Source organism: Lineus longissimus, chromosome 19 (assembly GCF_910592395.1).
Source record: "Lineus longissimus chromosome 19, tnLinLong1.2, whole genome shotgun sequence".
NCBI classification, from domain to species: Eukaryota; Metazoa; Nemertea; class Pilidiophora; order Heteronemertea; family Lineidae; genus Lineus; species Lineus longissimus.
In genome coordinates this window covers 11,075,348-11,098,368 of record NC_088326.1, presented here as the reverse complement: position 1 = coordinate 11,098,368, position 23,021 = coordinate 11,075,348, and the positions used below count along the sequence as shown (strand labels likewise).

Genomic DNA, 23,021 nt, shown 5'->3' with positions numbered 1-23,021 from the left:
AAAGCTATTACAATTACTCTGTCCATCATTTGGAGTGTGAGCAATTTTGAACATTGCATTTTCTGTGCAAAAGATGCTTCATAACGCTGAAGTTTGTGTTTAAATTTTTAAATGCATTTTGGTTGAGTCGTCAGTGCAAGATAAAAAAAGCTGTGGGAGAACCTTGAAAATCATAACAAAATGGTAGAGAAAGTTACATTTGCCCTGAATATGTCATTGTGAGTGGAATTGTTGGGGGGTCAATGTATTTCAAAACATTTTATTGTGGTACTAGAAGTGACCCGAATGGGTTAACAGTAACTAATCAAAGGGAGGTTGACTGTACTATTCCGGTACCATTACAACCAGTAATTGATTAAAGGGAGGTTCCACTCTACTATTCTGGTACCATGACCAGTTATCAATTAAAGAGAGGTTCCACTGTATTCTGGTACCATTATGACCTGTAACTAATCAAAGAGAGGTTTACTGTACTATTCTGGTACCATTACAACCAGTAATCAATTAAAGGGAGGTCCAGCTGTATTCTGGTACCATTATGACCAGTAATCAATTAAAGGGAGGTTCCACTGTATTCTGGTACCATTATGACCAGTAACTGTTTTGCTTGTTGATGTTACTTCTGGCTTTGAATTTGATGTTGTAAATAGATTTCTGAAACATGTTCAAGTTAGTTCACAAATAAATCTTATTTTCTTGCAATTTTTCTTGATATTTCGTTATTGCAGAGCAAATGCTGCCACACATGGCGACTTTCTGCTAGCGTGGATCCAAGGAGGGGCACACCAGACTCACATCCCCCCCCCCCCATTCCTCGATAAGGCGCTAGTTTACCCAGCTTTGCGACTTCCTCCCGTACAGAACATATGGACTCCACGGACCCTTCTTCAATTGGGACGATGCTATGGGATTCCAAATTCCTGTGAGTTGATCCATCATTCTGGGTGAAATGTCCCCCTCCAGGTAGTGCTGTGTGCATTCCCTGGGAAGACTACGACCCATACAAAAATACATGAAGAATTTGATAGCAATATTGAAATGAACAGTATTTCTCAAATTGGGTCGTTCCCGCATACAGTTTTATTTCACAGCTACCTGAAATTTCATCGAACCATCTATCGAGATCTTATGTTATGGGCCAAAAATTGTGAAAATTAAGTGGAAGAAAACAGATTTCTGTACATACGGTAAACTTTATTATACTTTACATCAATATACCTTGTATGACTGAAATGTCTCAACTGTAAATTATCCAAAACTGTCTTTGGAAGCATAAACTATCGAGTGCAGTAGAACTTTCCTTACCCTGGTGATTACTTGTGCAGTTGTTCTGGCAGCAGGGGTAACTGGGTATTATGCAATCACCCATCACCCCTTCCATTTGCCAGATTAACTGCAAATACAATTACCAAAGTTATGCACGTGTTGATTGGACACTGAATTCTGGATTGGCAGGTCTGCATGTACCTTCTAAATCGAAAATACTTATTATGAAAATACAATTTTATTACGGGATAAAATACATATTGGCACTAAAATGCAGGCCAAAACCTGAGGCATGTTGGCCTCTCTCGAGCTTTGACAGTACAGCAGTCCATTTCATCTATCATAATCTTGTCATAATTCACTAATTATAAAATGACTTTTTTATTGTAAAATATATATTTCGACTAAATTTCTCCAAGCCACACTATATTCTTAGCAGTAAAGTTTTATACAACAATCATGTAGACCCTATATAAAAAGAAACCAATACTTTTTGCATACATCTACAAAAATGTACATAGGTACAATGTACAATATGTACATATGTACAATATGTACGTATGTACAATATGTACAATATGTACATATGTACATAATGTACAATGATAAGGCACATTACAAAGACCAATATCGCTTCGTGAATTTCAAAATACATGAAATGGGAATGTTGGATTCCCCTAATAATCTTGGACAACAAATGAAAACTTTCTATTTTCTGCGGAAAAGCAAATTTCCGAAGGCAATATACCCAGATACCCATTTGCTTCGTAGCAAAAGTTAGGGACACAAGCTGCCGACTACTGCTGAGCACCCTCCAAATGACCGAATTAAAGGGCGACTATAGGCAGGAGCAGAGGGGTTAATGTGGCTATCTTCAGGTGACTAGTATACACAGTTAGGGCCCTGGGTCATGTCAAATTCAGCACTAAATACATTCCTCGTACAAGCGTGCATCATTTCGACGTACTGTCAGATGTGAGAGACCCCTATTGGTGACTTCGTGTAACTTTATCTTGCCTGCCTAGCTGCTGCCTATATTGTCCCTTTAAGTGAATGTCATTATCACAAACATTGTGTTCTAATCGTAAAATAATCTCTAAAGGGTTAATGGAAATCCTGAGGTCTATAGTGAGACTACATGTATTTGTATACTTCCAAGACTAAATAAAGACCTTTCTTTATCAATTCTTGATTACATGTATACTAATACTTCTATTCTTCCTTCTTGTTGCGTCCCTTGAAGGCGTCCATCGATGAAGAAATACCACAGAACTTGTTGAGTATGGAAGAACATCGGGTCGGAAGAAGCCTGAAAAATTTGAAAAAGTTTTTTTGTTCTGACGCGTCGGTTGGAGTTGAGTGGAACCTCTCTTAGTGGATGCCTCTCTCAACAGGACACCCTGTCTTTTAGGACACTGATTTTGGTCTGGAAGTATTATTGTCTATTCAAAATGAAATCTCTAATGAAATGGTTCAGGGACCATGTGCTCAACTCGGGTAATGTAATGCATGTCATTTGCAGTGGATATGGGGAGAACAGTTTCTGGCTAGTTTCACCAGTTTTGATTCCATTGAATAATACTATTCTTCTCGGCTCAATGGCACAAAAGAAAACTACCAGTACCATCTACGTATAGCATTTTGGTTATAAAGTTGAAGACAATGTCAGTCTGAGTACTGAACCAAGATTTGGGGTGAAAACATCAAAGTCTAGTTGATTGAGAGGGAATATCGTATTTGTGATGTTTTGGAGAATTACTGCCAAACCAGCATAGCATTGATATAAAAATTTCGCTTTAACTTCTATCAGATTATTTATCTATCATTAATATCCCGCATTTTCAGCGTTATATCACGCACAGTTTGCGGATGAAGACCACATTAAAAATACCTTGTACCCAGGTCTTACAGGCTTAAAACTTACGCTTTGAGCGGGAGGAGAAGGTACACGCCACGTGGCATCATCAGCACGTGCTGATTGGTCAAGATTGCCTCCATGATTTTACTGGCAGCGTACTCTGGTTCCATAATCGGCAAAAGCTTATCAAATCTGAAGCAGAAGGCATGTTCTAGGATGTCGAAGAATGAAAAAAACAAGTAATAAGGTAGAATGGGGTAATTGTAGCCCCGGTTTAATTGTAGCCCCTGCATTTTCTGCAATTGCCCCATTCTACCCTACTTGATTAAACAATCGAAACTAATTTTCCAACACAATATTTACCGGTAGTTGATTCTACAATTCATCTAATATTCATCCTTCTTCAGCGATTCCTCAGTACCTGGAGGTATTATTCTCCAGGAGTATTCCTCCATCCCGGGTCCTCCTCCAGACAGGATGAGTATTTTTTTAGCACAGTGAGGCATCAGTTGGGTTATTGGCCTGGAGTCCCTCAAAGCTACTCATGTTTCTCACAGGGTGGGGTCTTTTGCTTTCCAGAGTAAAGACACAAGAATAATACAATCAAGTATTCTCTGTTTTTCATATCTTAATGGGAAATGATAACTACATGTGGTTTACATTGAAACTTTTCCAAGCCAAGTTGGGATTCAGGCCACCAAGGCTTTACCGGGTGTGGGTCAGGGGTAGGTACACAAAACCTGTGGTCACAAAAGAGTTAATGCGCTTTTATTCAGATCATTATTTTCCCCAGGCAGAATCGCCAAGTAAGAAAATTTGGTGTTTTATCTTGCAACATTCATTCTTTACCTCATTTTGACCCCATCGAACATCCCGGTGTTGATGAAAGACGGACACACAACAGTCGTATGGACGCCATCTTTCCCCAAGTTGAAAATCTCTTCCCGAATCGACTCGTCAAACCCAACAGCACCAAATTTACTGGCACAATAATCAGCCAGGCCATTAACCCCGAAGAGTCCAGCAGCACTGGCTATCGTCACGAGATGTCCATGGTTGCGACTGAGCATGTCCGGCAGGAAAGCTTTGCTTGTCTGCAATGAAAGTATTGTTGATATCATCACAGATGCCTCAAGGTGTCCCACTCTTTGAGGCCAAGTCAGTTTGTTAAAACCCTTTCACCGGCAAATTCTTTTACTAAAATTACCCAGTTTTTACCATCTTGACCCCTCCAGGTGCATCCTAAAGATTTGGGTTTTTTTACTCCTTCCACATTTCAAAATATCAAAGAGGAGTATTTGAAAATGGCTGGTTATACCAGGATGCTACTGGTGGAGTATTGACTACCTCACTCACAACTTCTGATTGTGATGATAACCCGAGCGGACTTTTCCAATGCCGCACTTTGTTCAGTTTTCTGGTAAAGGGACCCATCTCAATCAGTTTTTGTTATGCACCAGGAAAATCATGGTTTTACTGACGAAAGATGCAAGTCAAAAGAAAACCCTCACACATTTGCTGAAAGTCGCTGACGAAAACCGTGAAATTAAATTTTATCGGCCTTACCATGAATCATAAATAAATATAAGATGTCTGATTTATTGATTTATTGATTTATCAGTTAAAAGCCTTTGAATTGGATGCATAAACTAGGTCACAGATGGCAGACGCAGGAAAGTAATAAATATGCCTATCTTATCTCCATATCACATGGTGATAACATAAGTCACATGCAGTGACCTTGGACATTTCAATACTCCCTTGATGACTTTCAAAGGCCTATGTCATTTGTTAAAAATTTTGAATTTGTAATTGATTTTGAACATTTCCTCTTGTGTGAATATGTATGTCAGCATTGATAAAATTTACATCCAGTAACTATTTCGGCAACTGAATATTTTCAAAGTTCAAATTTGTAGTGAACGGCAAAGGCCTTTAAGCATCTTGCCTAAGGACTTACATGTACATTCTAAGGAAATGATAAATATGCACCCACAAAGGAGTCGCCTTTTGCGGACACCTCTCTTGTAAGGACAGCACTTGCCAAAGTGTTCTTAATAGAGAGGTTATACTGTACTTCAAGTTATGCCTAATCGTATACGCACCCAGAAATGAGCGGTCGTGTTCACATCGAACGTCTTCTGGATAAGGCTGTCGGGACATTGTAAGAATTTCTTGCCTGTGACGATCCCAGCATTATTCACCAAGATGTTGACCTCGCCGACGTCATCCTTTACCTAGAAGTTAAAAAATAAAAAATAGAAATTAAGCCTTAGGAAATCACCATGTGTACTTTTTTAGAGCTGAATATCTAGGGCCCAGGCTGACCTTTATACCCTGCAGGGGTTTTATTATTATATACATGACTCGTTATGGCAAAAGATGCCACTTGGGTTAATATTGGCCTGGATTGACTGTCACAAAATAACCTTTAAAATGATATATCATCTTTGTCAGTTACTTCCGAATGGATTGAGATTTAGAACACATCCTTCATGAAATTTTTATTTTGAGAAAAATTCTATTGATTAGTAACTCAATGAGAAAAGCATTAGTAACAACACCTTTATATATGATAGTTCACTAAACTTTAATAACCTCCTTGCAGCTAAATGTGTTGATGCTTATGAAGTTATTTTCACGGGGCCAAACAAATTTGAGAAAAATCAATTTTTCTCTCCTCTCTGCTTCTTGACCCTTGATTGGCCAAAATGGACGATGCTCAGTAGAGTCATAGTCCAGGTTTTTAAAGGGGGACTATAGACAGGAGCAGGGGGGTTAAATTGGCCATCTTTGGGTGACTAATATGCACAGTAAGGGGACTGGGTCATGTTAGATTCAGCACTAACTATATTCATTGAAGAGATGGAAGAGACCCCTATTGGCGACATTCTGTAACTTTATCTTGCCTACCTAGTAGCTGCCTAGATAGTGTCCCTTTAACCCCATAGATTTGGACTTTGCCTTCAACACTAGATGTAATGAATCCATGACATTAATTGGCAACTTCACAGTCAATTTTATTTCACCCTAGTTGGCTTGAATTCCTATAGTTTGCCCCAAGCATAAATCTATATAATACCAGCATATCCTTTTTAGGTTAAGGTGAAATTTGAATAATATTTTCTCAATAGTTATAGTTTTGATAGCCTGAATGAGAAATCAGATGTGATAAGGAAATATGGAATTCATCCTAATAATTAATTCAATACAGCAGAACCTCTCTATTAAGGACACCCTCGGGACTGACAAGTGCTGTCCTTAATAGAGAGGAGTCCTGATTAGAGAGGTCAAATTGAATGGAAACATCCAATCTGGGACCATGACTACTGTCCTTGATAGGGAGGTTGTCCATAATAGAGAGGTGTCGGATAAGGGAGGTTCTACTGTATTACCAGGGTATGCATGCATCAGTAATAGAAAGTGTATATTTAAAGGGAACTGGAACCGCCGAGCGATTTATTCAACTTTTCGACTTTCACCGCCCGAGAAAGTCAAACTTCCAACTTCCTATCCGAGTTCAGATTTGTAGCTCCGCCCCCAGTGCCCGAGCATGCGCAGTTCAATTTCTTATTATTGAGAATCATGTGAGAATCACGTGAGTCATGCGATCTTTTATCATGAGTTTTCGTAGTAAATTCCATAGTAGTGACGTCACTCAATGATTGACAGCTAGGCGCCATGTTTCATTCATGCCTCGTTCTGATCACCCGATACGCGGGAAATGAAAACGAGGTCAAACGAACTGGCTTGGCGGTTTCAGTTCCCTTTAAGCCATTCTTGGTATTAGTCAATCAATTCTGATCCCAGAGCCTTGTTTGTCAAGATGCTCAATCCCTACTGGAGAAAGAGGAGGTGAATATTAAATCAATGCTCAAAGAGAAGAAAAACTGTTGAAAACCAACCTTGGCTGCAACCTCGTATATTTGTTCCCGGCTGCTAAGGTCGCAGACATACGGGAAAACCCGGCCGCCGAATTTTCGAATCTCTTGTGCGGTTTCATCATTACCGTCTTTGTTGATGTCCCAAATGATCACGCTAGCGCCTAATCTGGCAAATTTGACGGCCAACAGTCGTCCAAGTCCACTTCCTTTGAAGGAAATATAAACAGAATTAATACACAATGGTGTATAACAAAAGAGGTTTCTTCTGGACAGTACTGGACACAGCACTTTAAAACTGAGTTTTGCGAAATTCACATCCTTTAATAGAAATCATAAAAGAATTAACCGTTTGTTGCGTGCAACCTAGGAAGTTTCTTCTGGACAGTACTGGAATCAAGCACTTTGCAACTATGTTTTGCGAAATTCACTTCCTTTTATAGAAATAAGCATGACTATGAGCCAACAAATTATTCATGCCTTTTAGAATACATCATTCTCAACCCTAACATTAATACAGTACTGTCCAGTAGTAATATTCCTTGCGCGCACAACAATATATTTGACTTTTGGACAGTGCTGCACTGAGAGGTAAAGGGGAACTATAGGCAGGAGCTTGGGGTTCAATTGCATCCTCCTTTTGCAGGACTGGAACATGTTCAATATCACCTCTGCTTTGGAGATTGGTTCATTCAATTGGTGATAACTAACTAAAACATGCACATTTTATCACCACAATCATCACGATATTCTGCACCTGGCGTTATATCAAGAACAGGCCTATGCCTACCACACTACTATCCATTGATCAAGCCAATGGCAGTACATTAGTGTAACGGTATACAATATAGCCTAGTATATCATGTTATACCCACCAGCCCCAGTAATGAGGACGGTCTCTCCAGTCACTTCTTTTGAGCGAAATCGGGCCGGAACAAAAGTATCATACACGGCTTTGAAGAACTTCTTGTTGAATTCGAAGATTACTTCGAGAATTTCAAGGAAAAAGATTAAAAAAGACTGAAAATTCGGCATTTTTAGCGAGTGGGAAAGTTGTGAGACTCTGATCGTTCCACTATCTGACCTGGAATTTGAGCAGACGATTGAAAGTCTATGGTGGCGCGCGGGGGTCATGTCCCCGCTTAAGCTATATATTAAGGGGACAACTTTGGCGTGGGATTTACTTGGCCTGGGGAATATTACTCCTGCTTGCCGCCATGTGCCGCCACATGGCCTCACACTGACTCTGATGATGATGTTCGCAGTATATAGAAAAAAACGGGGGAGTTCATTCTGAGAAATCGTGGGTTAATGTTCGCTTCTCCGGCCCCCTATATTCACAATCAGTAGACCTCATTTTTAGAGTTTAAACACTGATAATACAGACGCTGACAGCCAAGCGGACCAGGAGCTGTCTCGTCTTTCCAGCCAGGGTGATCATTTTATCGAGTCATCCCTTTGAAATGCTCTTATCATGATATAGTAGTATATAAATCTATAGTTAGACCTTAACACACGAAACTCAATGTCGCAGTCGTCTGCCAAGCTCTGACTGACAGGGCCCTATGGTGGAAAGCGGTTTCGGTTGTTTTCTTTTGCCCGCCTTCATCTGCAATATCCTAGTTGTCCCTTTAATCGGGCCCCTATGACCCCTTTAATTGAAATAATCATCCGGTATTCCCAGGATGATTGTTACGTGCATTTTGTACAGGGAAGTGTAGTGCTTTGAAATGCCTCGGAATTCCGAGTGTAATTTAAAGTGCGAGCCTCATGCCGCCATTGCTTGATATTTGAGTAGTAAACCTCGTAGAGAAAGGCGAATATTTTTAATCCAGACGAAATATTTGCAAAACGAACACCAACTCTCGATTAAGATTATCAATCTGCTTCATTGCAGTGAAAAATTAACGTAAATCCCCCCGTGGTTTTTGAGAAATCCTAGTGCAGAGATGTCGGGTTTTCTCGGGCGAGAGACGCTCATGCCTTCCGCGGCTAAGCGGGGAAAGCGTGGCCGAAAGCAGGAGAAAGTGCCGACGCCGGCCCCGGACTTCGACGCCGATTCAGAGTCAAGTTCGTCAGGTAATTTCTCGACTCGTGCTTTATGTCCGAAGTCTAAACTTTACGTAATGATCATGACTTATGTAAAGAATAATTTAGGTGATTTTTATTGTCTGAGGTGCAGTGGTTTGTGTGCATTTTGCCTTTCCCTTGAGGCTTGTCAACTTGTGATTCGGTCCTCTATAGTTGATTGAGATCGATTGTGGCTTGAAAGTCCATTCTCAAGACACGCATTGTCACAATCTACGTGAGCGTACAAATCAACCTCTGTCTCAACTATTGCAGAAGAAGACGAACGTCCGCCACCGAAGAAGATAAAAACACCAACGAAAGCGAGAAATATTTCCTCGTCGTCATCCAGTTCTGAAAGCAGCGACTCATCAAGCAGCAGTGATGACCCCGAACCTATGCAAGAAAATGGTGGAGAGGTGAAAGATGAAGTTAAAATGGAGCCTGGGTCAGGTATGACTGTTACTGAAGAATTCATGGCCGGAGTTACAGTTGAACCTCCCTAAGCAGACACCTCTCTATTAAGGACACTAGTTTTGGTCCCAAATTTGTACTTTCCATTAAATTTTACCTCTCTAATCAGGATACCTTGCTAACAAGGACAGCACCTGTCAGTCCCGAGGGTGTCCTTGATAGAGATGTTCTACTGTAGTTTGTTAATCAGGTCACAGGAAGAGGAAGTCACACAACTGTAAGAAACTTTTAACCCACTTTCAAGTTTAATTGGCACTGTTAACACGCTCATAACAATCGGACAACCTCTCTATTAAGGACAACCTCTCTATTAAGGACAACCTCTCTATTTAGGACACTAGTTTAAGTTATGGTCCCAAATATGTTGTGTCCATTCAATTTGACCTCTCGAATCAGGACACCTCTCGAATCAGGACAGCATTTGTCAGTCCCGAGGGTGTCCTTAAAAGAGAGGTTCTGCTGTATTTTGGAAAGCTTAACTTCAGGAATGTCATCTATAGTACTGTAGTAGAGCCTGTCTTTTTTAGGGCTGTTATGATAGAGAGGCCAAATTGAATGGAAACAACCAATTTGGGGACCAAAACTAGTGTCCTTGATAGATAGGGTGTCCTTATAAGATAGGCTGTCTGCTTAGGGAGGTTTCACTGTATATGAAACCCTGTAGAAACCAAGGGTACCACACTGCACTTGGTCATTTCATTACATGTCATGGAAGTCAGTGGATAAATTTAATCCCGCATGAATCCATATAAAATGTTTTTTGTGGGGAACAATGTTCGTGACCACCGCCTCGGAGAGAAATAATGAAATGACCATGTTTGAGACTGCCCTAATTTCTGTTGCCAAATGTCAAGCGTCTAAATTAACGAAATATGTGTTGTTTTGCTTTGTCAGTTGGTAATTGGAGCGTTGAGGATTTAGAGCACCTGACAGCAGTCGTTTTGAAGTCACTTACCTCGAATGACACCATGAAGTACACAAAACGTCTCGAGCGAATGAATTGGGAACAAATCAAATTCGGCGTCTATTCCGCTGAGGACTGCAAGAAGCAGTGGGTCCATATGTATTCCAAGGTAATATTTTAGTCATTTCGTGTTAAACTGGGCCAATTGTTGAAAACATTTAATAAAAATTTATATCCCAAAAGAACGTGTCCTTTGATGGTCATGTATTTCAGTTTTGGCAATGAAGGGTTTATCCCTTGGAACCTATAACTGTTCTAAGAGTCAGTATATTTATCTTAACATCCCTGATCCTATCTAAAATGTTCATGGTGTAGAATGCCTCTCTTTACACCTTTTTGAGCCCAATAGATTTGAAGTTGAAGTGAACAAACTCTGAAAACCAAGCCGAGTTTTCATTGAATTCATAACTTTTTTAAACACTTTCACTCTCCCGTCCCAGGTTCGAACTCACCGCACGATGAGAGAGCTTGCATCTGATGTTAAAGAAGTCGTCAGTAACAACAAAGCAAATTTTGAGTTCCTTGACAGGAATGGCCGACTGGTAGGTTTTGATCTCGTATAAAAAATGTGACCCGCTCTACCAAAACTAGGCGCTTGTCGCATCTGAACTTGACAGGTTGATACGGACTTGTTGTTCATTTCCCTATTGTAGACCTTTTTGTGAAATGTGACCAAATCAGTTTGTAATAGATTTCACAAAATGTCTACAATAGGGAAATGAACAACAAGTCCGTATCAACCTGTCAAGTTCAGATGCGACAAGCGCCTAGTTTTGGTAGAGCGAGTCACAAATGATGGGCACATCTTATGCAGAAAGCTAGACATTTGCAAGTTCAATTTCTAAGTTGAGAGCTGGGGGTCAACTAGGACATTATCAGCTCAATATACAGTATTGGGCGATTTTAGTGAAAGTAGGAGGAAACTGGAGACCCCAGAGGAAACCTCCGCTGTTGAAGAGATTCGCTCCCATATCACATGAGTGTACCGGGACCTCGGAGCTGACAGGCGTTGATGTTTCCACTACTGCTCTGACGGCATTTTCAATATAGGGGTACGATGGCTTAATGGCTGGTGGAGTTTGTTTGTAACTTCTCATGTATGTTACATTTGCAGATCCATCCGGACATGCCGAAGAAGCCACCAACAGCGTACTTCAAGTTCGTAGCAGAAAAACGAGACCATTACAAGAAGAAGCAGCCTGAACTGAACAACATTGAGCTGACGAAGATACTGGGGAAACGATATAATGAGCTGAGTGATGCGAAGAAGGTACTTGCGCCGAAAATGCTATGGCATGACTCATTTGATGTCGTGAATATTGCAAATTTGCTTTCGCACAGCTTCCGTTGATTCTAGAAACATGTATTTTTACCCTTCGAAATGAAGAAAGGACCCTTGGTAATTGGAAATATATCTCAAAACTACATTGAGTGACTCAAAAATTATGTTGGCCCCTTAAAAATGCATCTTTGTAAGAGTCTAGTGGAAGCCCTGGTTTGAGTGTTTTGAAATGGCAGTAGCACGATTAGAATCTTGAATCAAATTTAAAATTTTTTCACTGATCCGGTTAAAGCGTATTAGTTAAAGAGTTAAAGGATACTGAAATCTGTTTAGGAACTTTGGATGACAAGTGCAAACAAGAGATTTCTGTCGTGTGCAATTGTGATTGCATGTAGCCATGACAAAAATTGCTTTCGTTACCTTTTTTCTTGGAATCAATAAAAAAAAAATTTTTTTCAGAAAAAGTACCTTGACACTTATAATGAAGAAATGAAGAAGTACAAGGCAGCGTATGAAAAGTTCCAGTGAGTATCCGGGTTTGGTGCTTGTAGTCGAGGAAAATTGTAACATAATTTGTTTTTCAAGACCAAACTGTCCTTAAAGGGGTACACCGTTCGTAATTACTTGTGGTCCAGTTAAATAGAAATCCACTAATACACAATGCCGTAGTGCAGTTATCATGAATAGGAATTTCTTGAAAATTGGTATTTATAGTATTCGTATGTCTATCTACACAGTGGCAATGCTGAAAATTATATTCAGTGTGTATTTACGCGATTGGAAGTATTCAAATTCAATTACAAATTCAAAATTTTTGACGAACCGCGTAGGCCTTTAATATGTTCAGGTTTAAGAAGAAAGCTTCTTCTTATTTGCGTTTGAGCGGTCAAACTTTTACAATATTTGTTCTCAAGAACTTGGCAGTGGAAAAAAATCTGCCTCTATTCCCCATAGCTTGTCTTGGACAGATGTGGACGCTGGCCAGGCCTACCCTCGGTTGGTAATCGGAGGACATTCTTCCTGGATGGAACCTTGGAAATTGACAAATTCATATATGAAAAATAAATGTACACTTTTTTTTTAGGGCGGAGCATCCTGAACTTTTTGTGCCAAAATCAAAATCGAAATCGAAAAATAATTTCACCCGTCCTTTGTCAGCTATGCAGATTTTTATAAATAGACGAACAGAGGAACATTTGTTGGAAAATCCTGAGGTAGGGAAGGTTTTGATACTGTAAACCACAAAATTCTCATGGGTGTTTGAGTTTTGCAGATTTTGCGAATAACTGACATTCATGAAAATAAGAATCCCTCAGGACTGACAGGAACTGTCCTTAATAGAGAGGTGTCCTGATTAGAGAGGTCGGATGGAATGACAACAACCAAATAGATACCAAAGCTAGTGTCCTAAATAGAGAGGTGTCCTCATTAAAGAGGTGTCCACTATGGGAGGTTCCTCTGCACTTACTATTGGACGTTAATGTCGTGTCGTAAATGGCAATTATACGCATGATATTTTAATAATATGTCCACTGCCATTTATTTAGTCTTGCCTCTGCCAATAACTTGATCTGTGTAACATTATTTCCAGGCGAACCGCAAGAAAATTCATGATGTGCTCAAGAATAAGTGGATGAAAATGAGCTCAGCGAGGAAGGATAAATACGTCAAGAAAGCAATCGAGGATAAGATTAGACTCGAGGTGGGTATTCGCTAGCACTTGTGCCAACTAGCCCAGGACCTAATCAGCAAATCGAGGGCAGTCGCTCAGTAACTGGAGGTCTAAAGAGGAGGTGTTTTGTGGGTGTCTTCGAGTTGTGAAAGTGTTAAGCATGTAAGACGAAATACTACACAAGTCCAGTTAATTGTTTCATTGCTTGAACAAAGCTTAACAAGAACCAAAATTATTGCACAAGGGAGCTTCACGGCCTTGTGGTTAACACCGGTCGCTGCCAATAATAGGGAGTGGGTTCAATCCCGGGGAGAACCCAGGAATGTATTTCTGGATTAACCGGCATGGCTAGCAAGGAACTAAAATTCCTGACTCTTCACTGTGCGTTGAATGTGACTTAAAACCTTGGTTACTTGTTCCTGGGCAAGCAAAGACCCCATCTAGTGAGAAACATGAGTAGCTTGTAAGTCTACTTTGGGCTGAAAACTGAGTGAGAGAAAAAACCCATCTAGCGCCAAGCCATAGTAGCATGTAATGCGTGTCCAGCCTTTGGAGAGGGATAGATCCTTGAGAACAAAACCTCAAAGTGCAGAATGAACACTGAAGAAGAAGTATTGCCCAAAATAATTGTAGTCCTCTACTTTGACAGCATGACTTGGATGAATACTGCAAGGCTCACCCAGATTTCGACGCCAGCGCTGTGAAGAAGATGTATGATCGCACTAAGGTGGAGAAAGAGGTTCTGGATAAGGCTTCAGGGAAACCGGCCCAGCCCCCAAGGTAAGACCAGTTGCTGGTTTAGTGAGATTGGTGGCAAAGTGTTTAGAATGTCGTGCTCTTAATCAGGAGGTTGTGGGTTCGACTATCAGGGACATAGGTGGAGAAATAGGTTCTTGATAAGGCTTCAGGGAAACTGGCCCAGCCCCCCAAGGTAAGACTTGTTGCTGGTTTGGTGAGATTTGTGGCAGTGTTTAGAATGTCAGGCTCTTAATTAGGAGGTTGTGGGTTCGACTATCAGGGATTTAGGTGGAAAAATAGGTTCTTGATCAGGGAAACCGGCCCAGCCCCCAAGGTAAGACTTGTTGCTGGTTTGGTGAGATTTGTGGCAAAGTGTTTAGAATGCCAGGCTCTTAATCAGGAGGTTGTGGGTTCGACTATCAGGGATTTAGGTGGAAAAATAGGTTCTTGATCAGGGAAACCGGCCCAGCCCCCAAGGTAAGACTTGTTGCTGGTTTGGTGAGATTTGTGGCAAAGTGTTTAGAATGTCAGACTCTTAATCAGGAGGTTGTGGGTTCGACTATCAGGGACTTAGGTGGAGAAATAGGTTCTTGATCAGGGAAACCGGCCCAGCCCCCAAGGTAAGACTTGTTGCTGGTTTGGTGAGATTTGTGGCAAAGTGTTTAGAATGTCGTGCTCTTAATCAGGAGGTTGTGGGTTCGACTATCAGGGATTTAGGTGGAAAAATAGGTTCTTGATCAGGGAAACCGGCCCAGCCCCCAAGGTATGACTTGTTGCTGGTTTGGTGAGATTTGTGGCAATGTGCTTAGATTGTCATGCTCTTAATCAGGAGGTTGTATTATTGTTTTTAGGCATGCCAGGCATTCATACTGTTTCATTTCATTTCTGACAACAGGCAATACGGTATCCATCGTCAAAATACCTCCTCGTTTTCCTTCTCGTTCTCAGGACGAAAATCTTAACCTCTCGATTGTATTGCTTGTACGAATTTCGCTTTCATACGATCGTTATATTTGCAGGAATGCCTACATGTATTTCGTATCTGTACACATGTCTGAACCTGCTGCTGGGAAGACAACCAAGGAACACATGGCAGACGTTCGCATCAAGTGGAAAAATCTCGGTGCTGCAGAAAAAGCGAAACATGCCAGGTTGTTTGAAGAGGTAAGTTCAACATTCCTCATTGCGTTTAATCATTGAGGAATTAATCTTTGGTAGTGATTTTTTATACCGCAAACTCCGAATACTGTGCTCAAACGCGGTTTAAAAACATTGTCTGAAGAGGTGTGTCTTTAGCCCTTGCCTGAAAATGGCAGCAGTTTTAGCATTTTGAATCAATACCAAGCTCATTTCAAAGCGTAGCCGCTTGGATAAGGAAGCGCCTACCACCGTACGTCTCCAGGTGATGCCTGGGGATCCGCCGGAAAATTTGTCCTCGGGGATCGCCTGGGGTCGTAACTTGATGTTTTCTTTTCAGAAAGTTGTGAAGTATGAGCACGACTATGCGGCTTGGAAGGAAGGTCTCTCACCCGAGGACAGGGAGAAAGCAGAGGCGGAGGAAGCTGCATCGACACCAAAAAGGGCCAAGAAAGAGGTGAGAATTGTTTCTCTACCATATTGTGTAAAACCTGATGCGCATTTTCACTGCTGTTGATAACGTCACTGTTGTCCGAGGAAAAAGGCCCTGTCCTAAAAAAACGGTTTAGCAAAACCACTGATCATTTCGCTTGGCAAATTCACTGGGCCTTGAAATAAGATAAAATAATTTTGTGGTGAATGGGTATGTGTAGAAATGCGCCCTTCTCTGGACAAAACACGCTGCTTTTTATTGATTCAACCATTTTTGGTGCCACTGGTGTTGGCAGGTGTTTGTTTTCACGTGTGAAGCGTTGCCTTCTTGCATTGCACTTGTAAAGCAAGCCTTCTTCTGGATGTTGTTCCACTTATTTTGTGTTCTTCGTTGTGAAATGTGTGCTTTTTCCTCACCAGCCACCTGCCCCGCCGCGCACACAAACCACCATCATGGAGACCTTACAGCGGAAGCCAATCAGTGCCCTGTTCTTATATCTCGAAGAAAAGAAACAGAACTATAAGAAAAAACATCCTAAATTGTCTGATCCTGAAGTGACGGAGGCTCTGTCCAAAAAGTATGAGGGTCTCAGCTCTGAGAAAAAGGTTTGTATTAGCGGATTTTAGCGCTAGCTTGACAGGGAATCATCATCCCCAGTTCAGGGTTTTTAGCTCAGCTGACGAAAGTCACAAGCTCTTTAATATCACTAGTAATAAGTGGCACGTTTTGTCATTATTTGGCCAGGAGTCTTTTTGCTTTGGTATATATATGTGCAAGTCATTTTTTATTCTTGATATGTTATAAAGGCATATCATCAATATGTAAACAAAATTGAGGTTGGAAGAGACGTCCCATGTATTTCAGCTGAGCGCCAGGCCCTTGGGCCTCTTGTTTCAGTGCACGGTTCCCTCACAGCATGTTCCTGTCTAAACCTTGTGGCTTTTTATTTTCAGCACAAATACAAGGCACTTGAAATAAAAAAGAGAAAGGAAGAAAAAATGTGAGTACTCTGTACTAAACACCAAGTACAGTGGAATCTCCCTTTGCGGACACCTCTCTATTAAGGACAACTTCTCTATTAAGGACACTTGTTCTGGTCCCAAATTGGTTGTTTCCATTCAGTTTAATCTCTGTTATCAGGACACCTCTCTATCATGGACAGCATTTGAAGGTCCTGTGGGTCCCGTGAGATCCACTTCCTTCCAGAAACTCTTTGACAGATCTCGCCCCTTTTCTAGGAAATTGATGGAAAATGGTGTCCCTGCCAGCCCAGGCCGTGCCTCTCCTTCCCCTGTACCCAAGAAGGTGAAGAAAAAGCCATTCCCAGGAGAGCCGAAGAAAGCCCCATCGTAAGTAACCCATGATTAAAAAACACTCCTTCTTCTTCATTAGCAATAGCATTAGATGTGATTTTCAATTAGCTTTACTTCAGAACTAGGCCTAAGTCTCTAATGAATAGACTGTTGTCCTGGGATCTCCAGTCATTTTCCAGTAGCCAGTCATAAGAGATGGACCTTGTTGAGGCCCAGGGCCAGCCTGGGCACTACCTTGTTTTCCATAGGGGTCATGCCACATCAGTCTGAAGTTAATTGTATTGCCGTGAAAGTCGTAAGATTGGGTGGCTAAGGTAAAAAAATGGACCATGATGCCTCACTTGATTGATCGAGTGATTGATTACAACTTTTAACCCGAGTCTGTGCAGGAGTTCCTAGTCTGTGCTCGAGGGTCAACTTCCCAATTTTGTAATTTGTTTCTACGATTTATTACTTTTGTAGGAGCGGTTATTCATTGTTTTCATGCGAACAGTTGCAAGGGAAACAACTCGCAGATGTCCCCAGTAGCCAGCGTATGTTTGTGATAAGCAAGAAATGGAAGGAATTGTCGGTCGGGGAGCGCGAGAAATTCAAAGCCACGAGAGAAAAGATGGTTGCCAAGTACAAAAAGGATGTTGAGAAGTTTCGTAATGTGAGTATGTTAATGTTTGGTCGGTAACTGTGTCCTGTAGCTGCAGTAGTCAGGAGACAACCCGCAGCCACAAGCAGTCCTTCCATTTTTGGTTGGAGATATTTTTAGGCCTCTTGGCTTTGTTTTGAGGACGTTGCCTTGGGTTGTGTAGGAGTCATGCTTAAGTGTATGTTGAGACCAAAGTCTAGTCTAAATCTCTTGAATTTGAATGCTAAAGAAAAAGTACAAAGTAGAAGTGAGTGTTATTTCATATTTGCCAAATATCTCTAAGTATCTTGATATCACTGGTTTCAGTCCTTGTCGCCAGAAGATCGGGCCAAATTTGACGAAACCCACCCACAGAATTCTAAGTCCAAGAAGAAACCAAGTGCCAAAACAGGAAAGGCTGAGGTGACCCAGGTAGGTGTATGATCTACCGATCGATGTTTTGATCTGATGAAAAGGAGTCACTGTAGTTTTATGGACTAAAATAGCTGTAAAGTTGTCCTTGGTTTGATCCTAGTTAGGATGAGACTCGGGGCAGGTCTCATTCAGGTCTGTGATATGAGTGACATTGGTAAGTGCCCTTGTAATACTTTGCGTACATTCATGCATTGTTATTCTCTGGTGGCCGAGCTGGCAAAAGCATTTGGTCTCTTTTGCAGAAACCCAAAGAAGAATCTGAAGACTCAAGTTCAGCGTCCAGTTCGTCTAGCAGCAGTGAATCAAGTAGTAGTTCTGACTCTGACTCGGAAGAGGAGGTCCCGAATGTCAGGTCGCCGTCCAAAGTACCAACCCCTAAGGTAAGTGGAGGAATGGTCAGTCTGATACATGTAAGATTCTTTGGGGGGGGGGGGGGGGAAGTGAGCCCCAGGGTAAATTGGGCCCCTAGGTAATTTGGGCCCCTTTCTAAATTTTTGAGTTAGGGCTCTTACATAATAAACTGAGAACATCTTCATCATTTTTAGTTGAAAGTTACCCATAATCAGTGAAAAATGTGGTAAGGCCCTGACAACTTCATTTCAAGTGCTAGGTGAATTGGTGTCGAATCCTGACCAAAGAAAAGATGCCATGTGGGGGAGGGGGAGAGTGGTTGGTGATGTTATGACCCTACTTGATAGCACCCAGTTCCTTACTGATCCCACTATGATCTTTTTCTCTAGACATTCTATTTTATTTTGATGTCTCCTCCACAGGTCAAACTAGTTTCGAAAAAATCCAGCTCATCCTCATCCTCATCATCAGATGAGGAATCCGAAGTCAAACGGCCGCCAGTGAAAGCATCGCCAGTGGTCACCCCTAAGGTAAATATGACAATGAAACAATCAATACCGACGGTTCGGTGTCAATTTCTATTCAAAAACATCCTAAATTAAACAAAGGATAATGTGTTTTTAAATCCTTTTTAATTGCTTCCATATTTTGTATCACCCCAAGCGGTCTTTGATTGCCTTACAATAACCGCTGAATTTAAAATGAGGCACTGTAGACACTTAGTGTATTTACAATCTAAAGAGTGGTTCGTCATAAATCATTTTTTGATACAATTATAAATCGAGGTGTTTAAGAATTTCCAACTACTGTAAGCAGCATTTCGTGCCGCTGGTTACCACCGCGCCAAGTGTTGGCTTGTGAATTTTCAAACATCATAACATCCTTGCCTCAGATCTTTTTAATTCATTTGGTTTCAGATTGCTGCCAAAAAGACGGCAGACTCGAGCGACGATAGCAGCAGCGAGGATAGCGACAGCAGCAGTAGCAGTAGCATTGCCAGTGGGCCGTCGAAGACAGTGGTCAGCACGGCTGTGAACAGTCAACTGAGTAGCTCCGGGTCGGACTCGGATTCTGATTAGGGAAGTTTCCGTGAGAAGGCGTCGGGAGAGCGTTTTTTGAGGAACTATCCATAAACCAAGTGACTTATGATCATATTCGAACTCTGAATCGGATTGTCTGCTGGAATTCGTTGAGCAGAAAATCTAGATACCTACCTAGATACCCAGATTTTCTCAGAACAATTGAAAAATCTGCTTGGAGTTTGACTCCAGCTTTTCAGAATACAGTAGCATGATGAGTAGACTGTGAAGGAGAGCCCAATGGTAAACAGTAAACTTATGAACTTCTACTTTAAACAATTCGAACTCTGCTAAAGATAGTTACGTCTCGTTGTCTGCTCAGAGGAGTTTGCTCAATTCGGTGTACTGTACGACACTGCCAGTATTGCATTTCTTAAACTCTGACACTGTTCACATTGGTTGATATTTGAATTTGTGCTGTGTAACTAAAAATGATGATTTGTATAGATACAAAATCACTGCCACTTATCACATTGGATGTTGCCAATCAGAATTTGTGTTATGTTGCTAAAAAGACTTGTTGTCATAAACGTTAGGAGGTATGAGAAAGTTTTTTGTAAGGAGTTTTGTGCTGTAATAGTTTTGTTCTGTGGAAAAAAAGTGGGCCAGATGTTTGGAGCAAATATTGAAATACATTTAAATGTTTCAATTTGAAAATATATATAGATATTTTTTATGCGAGAGATTTGTCATAAGATTTCAAATATGCCTGTTTTATATTGTTTCGAATATAATGTTATAATGTTTTTACTTATAATTTTACTAAGACAGTGAAAGTGAAGACTGTTTGAAAAGTAATTATGACTGAATTCCTGAATGAGGGGTTTGATTGTTCTACATGTATGTTTGAGTTCCGTAATCAGTAGAGATCATGTCTTAATTTTCATCGCTGATTTTAGGCAGTAGAGATGTGTATTTTGATCGACTTGATTGAAAGAAAGTCACTATGGAGAGCGGCAAATATGTAATTCATGCAAGCTGCCAGGCATGATGTCATCACGTGGGAAAAAGTACCTAGTATAGAGTGGATGCCGGAAATATCAGTTCATCTTAATTGAGTGTCTTAAATTTTTGGTCAGATATCTCAGAAATCGTACAAATTTTGCAAAAAGGTATATAATGCCTAAGTAATTTTTAAAAATCTGTTGATGTGTATATATGTACAGTAGAATGTCTCCATTAAGGACTGTTGGCAACTGTAATTAAAACCTAACGCAAATATTTCTGGGTTAAGGTATTGCAGGGAAGTCCTGCGGTGGCTCGTCTTTGCACATTGGGTTATGGGGTGGGTTGAGTTGACCAGCCGAGGTTTATATTAGTGGCTCACTTCTATGCAAGCGATTTTGTTGTAAGTTTAGTGACAACTGTTGATAATTGTAACAACAATTGCTGTTAACTGCAAATTTTTGGCACCTATGTTCGCGAAAATTTCAGAAAATAATTTTTGCTGATTACGTATAAATTTCTTTTTGTTTTTTGAATGAAAATATATTTTCGATTTTTATTTGGCAGATCAGGATTATGCACCAAATCCCCTAAAATAAAGTGTGCTCGAAAATTTGGGTGTTTTCAGTTGTCTGTTGACAGTCATACATAGGTCAGAATAAGGTTTGTAATTTGGAGCTACATCCAGGATTCTCCACAGGGTTTTCTCAAGTCTTGATATTCAAGAAGTTTTGTCAGTGGGTGACACAAGGTTGGATGACAAAAAATAAATGGTAGTGTGGCCTTATAGAAACCCTTTACAAATTCTAGAGCAGGGGGGGTGGTAAGCTGTCAAGGCAGTGTGTTAAGTTGCCAAGCTAGGGTGGCTCTTCCAAGTTCGGGTCATATGCTGCCAATGTAGGGTGAGCCGCTCTGACAAATGGTCTGTGGGGAATACTGACCTCAAATGATCAGGCCAACACAAAATTAGAATAAGTTAGTGCCAATCCTTTACATTGCTAATTATATGTACCAAGGAAATCAGTTCCTCAACTCTGCAGGGCAGGTCAGATCTTGACTTCGGGCCCACCACCTTCACAAGTTTGCCCCTTCAATAAGTTCAAATTGTGTTGTGCATTTATGTACAGGGGGGGAATTTCTGAAGTAATGAAAATTCTTAAGTTCCCCACCTATAGGTCTTCAGTAAACTTGAACCCCTTACTGATCCTTGATTCAGTGGCCCTCCACAAAGAGTTGACAAACTAGTTTCCTCCACGTCAAGTTGCCAAACCTATAAATATCCCCCGGCAGTCTGAGGGACCGATTCACTGTGGTGATACATAGAATGTTATCTGATCAATGTTATTGGTGATTGGTGAATGTCACAAATGGTAATTTTATATTTGTAAGAGATGTTTCCTATTTGTGAGAGATGTTTCCATGGTAACGGATGCAAGTGTGATGCAATAAAAGATGATTATGTCAACTTCTGTTTTCATGTCTCTCTCATTTTATGGGGGGCTGTTCAGCTGCCTGGTTGTGACTGCCTCACAGTGCTCACCCTCACCGTGTCAGCAACAAGACATAGAGGTTTAGCAACACAGAGGAGATCACACTGGCACAATCAGTCTGTCACAATGATGGTTGGCACATGGCCTTGCTAGAATGTCAGTCACCCTGTTCTTACAGTCGAAGCAAAATCCAGGGCTGTCTGAGTGGGAGTAGCAGGGAACATAGATACCTGGGACATGTGCATATCAGTTGTTCTGCAGTGCCAGTCCCAGCAAAGCCGAGGGCCAAGGAAGTGTGCATGTCAGTCACACTGTTGTGACAGTAAAGGCAAAGCCCACTGCAATCTAGGAAAGTACAATCTACGATATCTACGACTATTGTAGAAAAGAGGGCCAAAATCTATCAGAGTTGAAAATTTTCTAGGTCATAAAGACCATCAGGTATCGTAATAAGTGTCATGTAATTATCCCTTAACTTGATTTTGTTATTCTTCCTAGCTTCAATTATGTTGTGAAAGGAACAAGGTATTCCTGCATAAGTTAAAGCTGAACTGCAGGCACAAAACCAGAGCACCCCATGCGGCAATAGTAAGAAATTCAAACGACCGAAAGGCCATTCTGAATACGGCCTGAAACATCATAGACCTCCAAAGCTTCGATGCGCTTGATTTCACAAACCAGCAAGCTGTGGGACGATGCGGACCTTCGCAGAGAATTCTGGAAGGAAAAAAATAAAAAGGTCCTCTCATCGGGACTCGAACTCGAGACCTCTGGTTTTATTTGCCAACACTCTTGTCCTCAGGCCACTGGGCTGCTTGAAATGCCGGTCGTTTTATACGCCTTTATAGAATGTGCAAACATTTGTGTGTAATCTTTGTTCAACATCTTTGAGCGGCTTCCAGTGGGCAACAGCAGGAAGAAAGTAATTTTTCTTTGGTGTTTATGATTATGTATGTGGAGTGTACGTTTTCTCTTAGCAATGTTCACCTTTGTCTTGGTATCTTCTTCTATTACATG

General features: G+C 41.0%; 2 protein-coding genes across 2 annotated transcripts; one reads left to right on the top strand and one right to left on the bottom strand.

Moving 5' to 3' along the window:
* Positions 1-1,173: 1,173 nt before the first annotated feature.
* LOC135503194 (epidermal retinol dehydrogenase 2-like) lies at positions 1,174-8,093 on the bottom strand. The gene is made up of 6 exons (XM_064796640.1): positions 7,881-8,093; positions 7,030-7,214; positions 5,230-5,361; positions 3,974-4,218; positions 3,191-3,316; positions 1,174-2,575 (listed from the first exon to the last, which is right to left on the bottom strand). Exons 1-6 carry the CDS (start codon positions 8,038-8,040, stop codon positions 2,479-2,481), a joined length of 945 nt encoding a protein of 314 aa, XP_064652710.1. The 5' UTR covers positions 8,041-8,093; the 3' UTR covers positions 1,174-2,478.
* Positions 8,094-8,780: 687 nt separating this feature from the next.
* LOC135503308 (nucleolar transcription factor 1-A-like) lies at positions 8,781-21,979 on the top strand. The gene is made up of 19 exons (XM_064796826.1): positions 8,781-9,084; positions 9,349-9,525; positions 10,441-10,619; positions 10,951-11,052; positions 11,625-11,780; positions 12,252-12,316; positions 12,877-13,006; positions 13,384-13,494; positions 14,114-14,244; positions 15,222-15,366; positions 15,680-15,796; positions 16,192-16,377; positions 16,726-16,772; positions 17,011-17,121; positions 17,548-17,737; positions 18,032-18,136; positions 18,382-18,519; positions 18,913-19,020; positions 19,408-21,979. The coding sequence occupies exons 1-19, from the start codon at positions 8,955-8,957 to the stop codon at positions 19,567-19,569; spliced, it is 2,490 nt and encodes an 829-aa protein (XP_064652896.1). The 5' UTR covers positions 8,781-8,954; the 3' UTR covers positions 19,570-21,979.
* The last annotated feature ends 1,042 nt before the right edge of the window (positions 21,980-23,021 follow it).